General features: G+C 59.3%; 3 protein-coding genes across 3 annotated transcripts; 1 reads left to right on the top strand and 2 right to left on the bottom strand.

Moving 5' to 3' along the window:
* Window positions 1–3,346: 3,346 nt before the first annotated feature.
* On the bottom strand, window positions 3,347–7,167 carry ENH_00076310 (hypothetical protein, conserved; the record flags this gene model as incomplete). Its single annotated transcript, XM_013582968.1, has 7 exons — window positions 3,347–3,654; window positions 3,978–4,655; window positions 4,950–5,014; window positions 5,157–5,293; window positions 5,830–5,991; window positions 6,312–6,429; window positions 7,031–7,167. The coding sequence occupies 7 exons, from the start codon at window positions 7,165–7,167 to the stop codon at window positions 3,347–3,349; spliced, it is 1,605 nt and encodes a 534-aa protein (XP_013438422.1).
* A 329-nt stretch (window positions 7,168–7,496) lies between these two features.
* ENH_00076320 (hypothetical protein, conserved) lies at window positions 7,497–8,288 on the top strand (the record flags this gene model as incomplete). The annotated part of the gene is made up of 2 exons (XM_013582969.1): window positions 7,497–7,833; window positions 8,104–8,288. The coding sequence occupies 2 exons, from the start codon at window positions 7,497–7,499 to the stop codon at window positions 8,286–8,288; spliced, it is 522 nt and encodes a 173-aa protein (XP_013438423.1).
* On the bottom strand, window positions 8,062–8,781 carry ENH_00076330 (hypothetical protein; the record flags this gene model as incomplete). Its single annotated transcript, XM_013582970.1, has 1 exon — window positions 8,062–8,781. One exon carries the CDS (start codon window positions 8,779–8,781, stop codon window positions 8,062–8,064), a length of 720 nt encoding a protein of 239 aa, XP_013438424.1.
* Between the last annotated feature and the right edge of the window lie 215 nt (window positions 8,782–8,996).

Here is an 8,996-nt window from a genome sequence, read left to right on the forward strand (position 1 = left end):
ATGCTGCTGCTGCTGCTTCAGTTGCTGCTGCTGCTGCTGCTTCAGTTGCTGCTGCTACTTAATTTGCTGTTCCTTGTTTAGCTTCTGCTGCTTTGGTTTTTGGTGGCTCTATAGCTGCTGCCTCACCTACTTGCGCTGCTGCTGCTGCTGCTGCTGCTGCTGCTGCTGCATTTGTCCAGCAGCTAGACAGCATTTGTGTCTTTAAATGTTTCAACTTCGGCGTTTATCCATTCATAAATTCTTATTTTTTATATTTTAAAATGCAGCAGCAGCAGCAACAGCAACAGCAACAGCAACAGCAACAGCAACAATAGCAGCAGCAGCAACAGAAGCAGCAGAAGCAGCAGAGGAAGCGACGCGGTTTGTTGTCTGTTGCTGCAGACCTTCTGACTAAACCCTAAACCCTAAACCCTAAACCCTAAACCCTGAAATATATATAAGCAGTTCATGCACATGTTATGCGCAAACTCTAAACCCTAGTAAATATACTTTTGTAAATAATGTATGGCAACATGTAAACCCTAAACCCTAAACCCTAATTCCCTAAACCCTAAACCCTAAACCGTAACTCCCTAAACCCTAAACCTTAAATTGTGTATTATATAAAATATATATAAATATATGATACGCTTGTACCCCAAACCCTAAACCCTAAACCCTAGCAATTATAGGTAGGTACAGTTTATACGTTTACATATCTTCTTCTTGTAAACCCTAAACCCTAAACCCTAGAATTACATACTATATAGAAACCTAAACCCTAAACCCTAAACCCTACTCGGGATCGATACTTGCATGCACGCATGCTGCTTATACACAATAAACCCTTAACCCTAAACCCTCAACTCTAAACCCTTAACCCTAAACCCTCAGTCCTATCTACATACAACGTGGATACCAGCAGCACACTGTAAACCCTAAACCCTAAACCCTAAACCCTAAACCCTAAACCCTAACTATTTACAAATACATAAAAGCTGCATCTATTTGTCCCTCAGCTGCAGCAGCAAAAGCGCTGCATGCAGCGGGGCCCTTTGGAAGCAACTCTACAGGGCGGCAGCTGCTAGCTCAGCCTGCTGTCCGCTGCTGCTGCTGCTGCTGCTGCTGCTGCTGCTGCTGCTGCTGCTGCCGCTGCTGCTGCTGCTGCTGTTGCTGTTGCTGGGGCTTTGAGGTGTCTGTGCACCCCACGGGCTACCTCCATGCAGCCAGTGGGCCTTCAAAAAGCAGCACTAAGGGTTTAGGGTTTAGGGTTTGGATTCAGAGGGGCCTCAAACCCGCCAGAAACTGCTGCAGTTCTTGGGGGCCCCGCCAGGTGTACGTACACCTGAGGAGCTGTGGGGTGTACGTACACCCGAAAACGTGTGGGGTGTACCTACACCTAAGAAAGCGTGGGGTGTACGTACACCTGAAAGTGCGTGGGGTGTACGTACACCTAAGAAAGCGTGGAGTGTAGGTGTGGGGTGTACGTACACCTGAAAATGCGTGGGGTGTACGTACACCTGGAAGTGCGTGGGGTGTACGTACACCTGGGAAGCTGTGGGGTGTACGTACACCTAAGAACGCGTGGAGTGTACGTACACCTGCAAAGGCTTTGGGTGTACGTACAGCTGAGCAGCTGTGGGGTGTACGTACACCTGAAAATGCGTGGGGTGTACATACACCCGAGCAGCTGTGGGGTGTACGTACACCTGAGGAGCTGTGGGGTGTGCGTACACCTGAGAAGCTGTGGGGTGTACGCGGAGCTGCTTTTTTTGCTGCCCGAAGAGGACTTTCTTTGGGGAGAGAAGAATGTAAATGAAAGAATATAAATGAAAGAATACAAACAAGAGAATATAAATAATTAAAAGAATACAAATAAAAGAATATAAATGAAGAATATAAATTAAAGAATATAAATGCCTAAGAGAAGCAGTTGGAGAGGAAATGGCAGCAGCTGTTTCCGCTGCGGTGTACGTACACCCCACAGCTGCACGTACACCCCAAAACAGCCAGCAGCAGCAAAGCTTCCTGCTGCTGCTGCAGCATCAGCAGCAAACTGCAACAGCTCCCCGCCCGCTGCTCCCATAACTTTCTACAAATCCCACTGCAGCAGCAGCAGCAGCAGCAGCAGCAGCAGCAGCAGCAGCAGCCCGACGAAGCCACTTGCTGCAGTTTTGAGAAAGGATACACTACTCAGGTAAACACGACAAGAGAATCAAATGAACTGGGGGGCCCCACGGGGGCCCCCCAAAGTGAACCCTCCACAAGGGCCCCTAAGGGGCCCCCAATAAGGCCCCACGGGGCCCCTTGGGGGGCCCCTGCTAAAAGACGGCAACATAAAGTTCTTAACGAGAAGCACATTGCTGCAGCTGCGTCTCTGCAAACAACCTGACAGGGGGGCCCCCCGGGGGGTCCCCCGGGGGGCCCCCCTGCCAGTCCTTGGGGGCCCCTTCACCCCAAACATAGCTGCGCACAAGTGGGGGCCCCCCGGGGCCCTGTGGGGGCCCCTAGGGGCCCTAGGGGCCCCCACAGGGGCCCCCTGGGGGCCCCACAGACTCCTCACAGGGGCCCCCTGGGGCCCCCACAGGGGGCCTCAGGGGGCCCCCACTCGGGCATTTGCCGTCAGCGCTTCTCTCTGGTCTCCCAAAGGACCTTTTGGGGGCCCCGGGGGCCCCCTGGGGCCCCCAGGGGGCCCCCTTGGGCCCCTAGAAACGGCTTTGGGGGCCCCGGGGGCCCCCTACGCTGTGAGAAAGTATACGGGGGCCAACAGGGGGCACATTGAGGTTAACAGGGGCCCCTAATTCCCAGCAACAATCTTTAGAGGGGCCCCCTTGTGACAAATAATGTACCTACGGGGGGCCCCTGCATGCATGCGTCGAGGCAGCCCCACTAAATGCCTATTCAACTACACATCCCAAACCCCGCCTGTGGGGGCCCCCCTTGAGGCCCCCGGGGGGCCCCCCGGGGGGCCCCCAGGGGGGCCCCCTGGGGGCCCCCCTTGAGGGCCCCCTGGCGGCCACCCCTTGAAGGTCCTGCTTGGGGGCCCCCTTGAGGGTCCTTTTTATTCCCCCAAGGGGCTCTCAAAGGGACCGCGGCAGCAAACTGTGGTACAGGGGGGCCCCTGGGGGGCCTCCTTTTGGGGGGGGCCCCTGTTTGGGGGGCCCCCCATGTACCCTAGCCGGGGGCCCCTTCATGGGGGCCCCCCTTAGGGTACAGTCCCCAATATGGCCCCTCTATGAATGCCCCGTTGGGCAACCCCTTTGCTGGGGGCCCCCTGGGGGCCCCCAATAACAACCCCACCCAGCGGAACTCCCTGGGGCCCCCCGGGGGCCCCCCGGGGGCCCCCTGGGGGCCCCCTTGGATGGATTTATACGTCTTGGTTTTGCTGTGGAGGAATTGAGGGCTGGTGCTCCAGAAAGGCAATAAAGGCCAAAGCAGCAGAAGCATCTGCTACAGCCAGCGAGCCCAGCTGCTGCTGCTGCTGCTGCTGCTGCTGCTGCTGCAGCGCTGAAAGACCCATGGGGGGGGGCCCCAGCTCCGCCGTGTAGTCCCGCATGCACAGCGGACATAGCTGCAGCAGCAACCGCAGCAGCAGCAGCAGCAGCAACCGCAGCAGCAGCAGCAGCACGTGTGGCGAAGCCAGATGGCCCCACAAATTGACTCGAAGGCGCAGCTCTGCACGCCAAACCCTAAACCCTAAACCCTAAACCCTAAACCCTAAACCCTAACCCCCACGCCAAAACTATCGCAGCTCCGCACCAAAAAGGAGCCAGAGGCCCCCAACAAAGACAGGAGAGTGAAGGGGGCCCCGGGGGGCCCCCCAGGGGGCCCCTCGGGGGCCCCGGGGGCCCCCCGGGGGCCCCCCGGGGGCCCCCCGGGGGCCCCCGGGGGGCCCCCAAGAGCAGCAGGAGGGGCCCCTGAGTTCTTACGTTGCTGCGGCGGAGCCAGGTGTCTATACAGCTGCGGTGGTAGAGGTGCTCGCAAGGCAGCAGCCGCACGAGAGAAGAAGCGCTGAAAGTTTCGAAGCAAATTGAGCAGCTGCAGACACAAAATCCACATTTGCTGCTGCTGCTGCTGCTGCTGCTGCTGCTGCTGCTGCTGCGGTTCGGGGTGCTGCAGCTGCTGCTGCAGCGGCTGATGCTGCTGTGCTGATGTAGTCGCTACTGGCGCTGCAGCCGCTGCGGTGGCTCCTGCTGCAGCGGCTGCTGCTGCTGCTGCCGCTGCAGCGGCTGCTGCTGCAGTGGCTGCTGCTGCTGCTGCTGCTGCTGCTGGCTTACAGGGCGTTTGAATCGTCTCCCAGTGTTTCTCTGCTGGCTGCTTGCTGCAGCAAACGGGCCCCCAGAGGCTCGTTGCTGCAGCTGCGCCGCTGCAGCGGCCCCTCACTAGCTTCGGCGGGAGCAGCAGCAGCAGCTGCTGCTGCAGCAGGAGCAGCAGCGGCTGCAGCAGGAGCTGCACCAGGTCCAGCAGCAGGTGCTGCTTCCTGCAGCCCCTGCTCAAGATCTGGTGGCTCCTGCTGCTCTCGCTGCTGCTGCTGCTGCTGCGTGCTTCCGCCGCCCGCTGCTGCGTCTCCCGCTGCTGCACCTGCTGCTGCTGCTGCTGCTGCTGCTGCTGGCAGCCTGCTGCTGTTTGTAGAGGCTGCTGCTGGGACCTGGTGTGTCTCCTTTTCCAGCGCCTCCCTGACCTGCAGCAGCAGAAAGAGGAGACACTTGAAACCCTTTTGCTTCTCCCCCTCAGCAGCAGCAGCAGCAGCAGCAGCAGCAGCAAAAGCAAGAGCAGCAACAGCAGCAAGTGTAGCAGTAAGAGCAGCAGAAGCAACAGTGGAAGGAACCACAGCAGCACCAGTAAATGCAACAGCAGCAGCTACAGCAACCGCAACAGCAGCAACAGCAGGAGCAGCAGCAGAAGCAGCAGCAGCAGCAGCAGAAGCAGCAGCAGCAGCTGCTGCTGCTGCTGGTTCAGAACATGAGCACCTTCTCGTATGGCTTCGCCGGGCACCAGCTCTGTGCAGTCACAGAAAACCTCAAAACCCCAAACCCTAAACCCTAAACCCTAAACCCTTAAAGCTGAAGCAACCCGGCACGACCCCTCGAAAACCCTGCTGCAGCAACACTCCCTGCTTCAGCCTTCTGCTGCTGCTGCTGCTGCTGCTGCTGCTCTCTAGATGCTGCTGTTGCTACCTCCCGGCTACTGTCCACCCCGCGTTCCTGCTGCTGCTATTGCTGCTGCTGTTGCTGTTGCTGCTGCTGCTGCTGCTGCTGCTGCTGCTGCTGCTGCTGCTGCTGCTGCTTGCCTCTAGGTTGCTTTCGTGGACCTCCTGCAGAAAATTTCCAAATCTCGGAAGCCCAATGGCTGACAGCAGGGCAGCCGACTGCAGCAGCAACAGCAGCGCAGCAGCAGCAGCAAAAGGGCATTGCTGCAGCAGCAAAGCATAGGGAGCCTCCCCGCTAGGCAGACAGCAGCTGCAGCAGCACTGACCACACGCTATGCAGAAGCAGCAGCAGCAGCTGCTGCTGCTGCTGCAGAAGCAACAACACTGGCACGAAAGCGCATAGAACTGCAGCAAAAACGAGGCGCAACAGCAGCAAATATCCTACAGCAGCAGCAGCAGCAGCAAACACACTACAGCAGCCGCAGCAGCAGCAGCAAACACCCTACAGCGGCCGCAGCAGCAGCAACAAATACCCTACAGCGGCCGCAGCAGCAGCCGCAAATCCCCTACAGCAGCTGCAGCCGCAGCAGCAGCAAACACCCTACAGCAGCCACAGCAGCAGCAGCAGCAGCAGCAAACACCCTACAACAGCCACAGCAGCAGCAGCAGCAGCAGCAGCAGCAGCAGCAGCAGCAGCAGACCTCCTGTTCGAGCTGCCTGAGAAGAGCCACATGGTGCTGCCGCCTCTGGTCTGCTTGGCGCTCTCGAGTTTGCTGCTGCTGCTGCCGCCGCTGCAGCTGCCGCGCTTCTGCTGCTCGTTGCCAGTGGCGAGTCAAGACGCACAAAATCGAAGCCAGGGCCGACTGCAGCAGCAGCAGCAGCAGCAGCAGCAGCAGTAGCGGGGCTTCTTCCGACGCCGCTGGCGAGAAGCAGCAGCAGCAGCAGCAGCAGCAGCAGCAGCAGCAGCAGCAGCAGCAGCAGCAGCAGCAGCAGCAGCAGCAGCAGCAGCAGCGGGAGACGCAGCAGCAAAGGAAGCGCAAGACACGGGAGAGAAGCAGCAAAAGGAGAGACTAAAGGGCAAAAGAAATAAAAAAAAGAAATAAAAGAAATAAAAGAAATGAAATAATTAAAAATAAAAATAAAAAGACAAAAAAGAAAAGAAGACAAAGTTTGCTGCACTCACCACTAGGGCAAACACAAACAGCCAAATTACTACATCGCCAGGGTCATCTGCAGCACAAGGAGACACAAGAAGTTTTGCTGCTGCAGCAGCAGCAGCAGCTGCTGCTGCTGCTGCTGCTCTTGGAGCAGCAGCAGCAGCAGAGGCGGGGCAGAAGCAGCCGCACGCGCAGCAGCAGCAGCAGCAGCTGCTGCTGCTGCAGCAAAGGCAAAGGGGGCATCGGCGCTGGCGCCCGCAGCAGCAGCAGCCACTGCAGCAGCAGCAGCCACCGCAGCAGCAGCCACCGCAGCAGCAGCAGCAACAGCAGCAGCAACAGCAGCAGCAGCAGCACACCCATTCTCTATGAGGGCTTGGCCTCTTTCAAAGGCCCGTGTCCGCCCTCGCCGTTGATTCCATAGTTCAGCTGCTGCTGCTGCCGCTGCTTTGCTTCACGGGAGCCTGCCTGCCGCTGCTGCTGCTGCTGCTGCTGCTGCCGCTGCTGCTGCTGCTGCTGCTGCTGCTGCTGCGTACGTACACCAGAAGCAGCACACTGTCAGCACGCAGTCAAAGAGGACCCCGTCAGCCGTGCTGCAGCAGCACACTCATTGAGTTTACTTGCAGGGGTGCTGCTGCTGCTGCAGCGGCGGCAGTAGCTGCTGCTGCTGCTGCTGCTTCTAGCTGCTGCTGCCTGGCTGCAGCAGTGCCTAAACAGTAACATAAGCTACTTAGAAAAGGGGCCTCACCCCTCAGCAATTGGTTTCTGTTCTATAGTAGGGGGCCTTCGTGCTGCAGCAGCAGCAGCAGCTCGCGCGGCAGCAGCAGCTGCTGCCGGTAGAGCTGCAGCTGCTGCTCCTGCTGCCGCTGCTGCTGCACGTTGCATGTGCCGTCTGCGGCTGCTGTTGCTGCTGCTGCTGCTGCTGAGACAAACGTGTGATTGAATTTGCGCGCAGTTTTGCTGCTGCAGCAGAGCCTTTTGCTGCTGCTGTGCAGCAAGAGCGCCGCGGTCTTGCTGGGGCCTCACCTGCTGCCGCCGCCGCAGCAGCAGCAGCAGCAGCAGCAGCAGCAACACCGGGTTGGATTTTTGTTTTTTGTCCGTTTTTTGTGTCCTGCGTGCCTCCCCGGCGTCCGCGCGAGCTGCTGCAGCGAAGCAGCAACCAGCAGCTGCAGCAGCAGCAGCAGCAGCAGCAGCAGCAGCAGCAACTCTTAATCATGACTAGGGGCCCCCCTGAAACACCAGAACTTGGGGGCCCCTGTGTCTCCCTTTTGTCTTTGTCGAAGCCGCTGCTGCCAGAGTCTCTGCAGCAGGCCCTCTCGCGGCGCTGCTCCCCAGCAGCAGCAGCAGCAGCAGCAGCAGCAGCAGCAGCAGCAGATCCGCAAGCAGCAGCAGCAGCAGCAGCAGCAGCAGACTGCTTCCAGTGCAGGCTGCTCGGCTGCTGCCTCCTTTCTGGGGCCTCTTTTGCTGCTCTTTCTCAAGCAGCTTTGAGGGCCCCCCGCAGCAGCGACAGATACTTCTACAGTTTTGTTGCAGCAGGCTTTGCCGGGCTCGGTAAACCCTAAACCCTAAACCCTAAACCCTAAACCCTAGACCCTAAACCCTAGGTGCCCGGCGCTGCGCCCTCGAGGGTGCTTTAGATCTGGCCCAGTGGCTAGGGTCTTGAGTTCGGGTCTGGGGCAAGGGTTTAGGGTTTAGGGTTTAGGGTTTGGAGTTAGAGCCGGGGCGTAGGGTCTAGGGCTTGCATGTGGGGAGGAGGGTTTAGGGTTTAGGGTTTAGGGTTTAGAGCTTGGGACTGGTGTCTTGTGGCGCAGCCGTGTACAGATTTATCGTGCCTACAAAGGGAGCCAGCCTGCAGCAGCAGCAGCAGCAGCAGCAGCAAGAGCAGCAGCAGCAGCAAGAGCAGCTGCAGTAGCAGAAGCAGCAGCAGCAGCAGCAGCAACAGCAGCAGCAGCAGCAGCAGCAAGAGCGAGGATGAGTACAGCAGACGTGGGCACAGGGGGCACTAACGGCCAGCCTGCTGCAGCAGCTGCAGGAGCAGCAGCAGCAGCAGCAGCAGCAGGGCCCACGCTGGCTTCTCTGCGGCAGCAGAGGCAGCAGCAGCAGCAGCAAGACTCGTCTGTCCAAGGTAAGGAGTTGAGGCTGCTTCTCGATGCCTCCACACCAGCAGCACCAGCAGCAGCAGCAGCAGCAGCAGCAGCAGCAGCAGCAGCAGCAGCAGCAACAGCAGCAGCAGCAGCAGCAGCAGCAGCAGCAGGTTGATAGGGCCGCCGCTGCTGCTGTGCTGTTCTCAGGGGCCTCCTCCGGGCGGGGCCCCCTGGAGCGCGGGGCCCCGCTGAGCGGGTCCTTGCTGCCGGCTTCTGCTGCAGCAGCAGCAGCAGCAGCAGCAGCAGCAGCAGCAGGCGGCGGCGAACTCGCTGAGGCCCTCTCCGAACTTCTCCAAGACATCAACAGCAAATTCAATTCCCTCAGCAGCAGCATTTTAAACAAACTCGACGACATGGCTTTCAAGCTCGACGCCCTCGAGGCTCAGCTTTCCAATTTGCTCCAGGAAGACCCGGGGGGCCCCCTGGGGGCCGCTCGGGGGGGCCCCCTGGGGGCCGCTCTGGACGACGGCCTGGGGGCCCCGCCGCCCTTCGGGGGCCCCCTGGGGGCCCCAGGCCTGGGGGGCCCCACCTTGGGGGCCCCTCTTGGGGGCGGGGGGGCCCTTGCGGGGG

This window comes from Eimeria necatrix, genomic scaffold (assembly GCF_000499385.1).
Source record: "Eimeria necatrix Houghton genomic scaffold, Enh_scaff796, whole genome shotgun sequence".
NCBI classification, from domain to species: domain Eukaryota; phylum Apicomplexa; class Conoidasida; order Eucoccidiorida; family Eimeriidae; genus Eimeria; species Eimeria necatrix.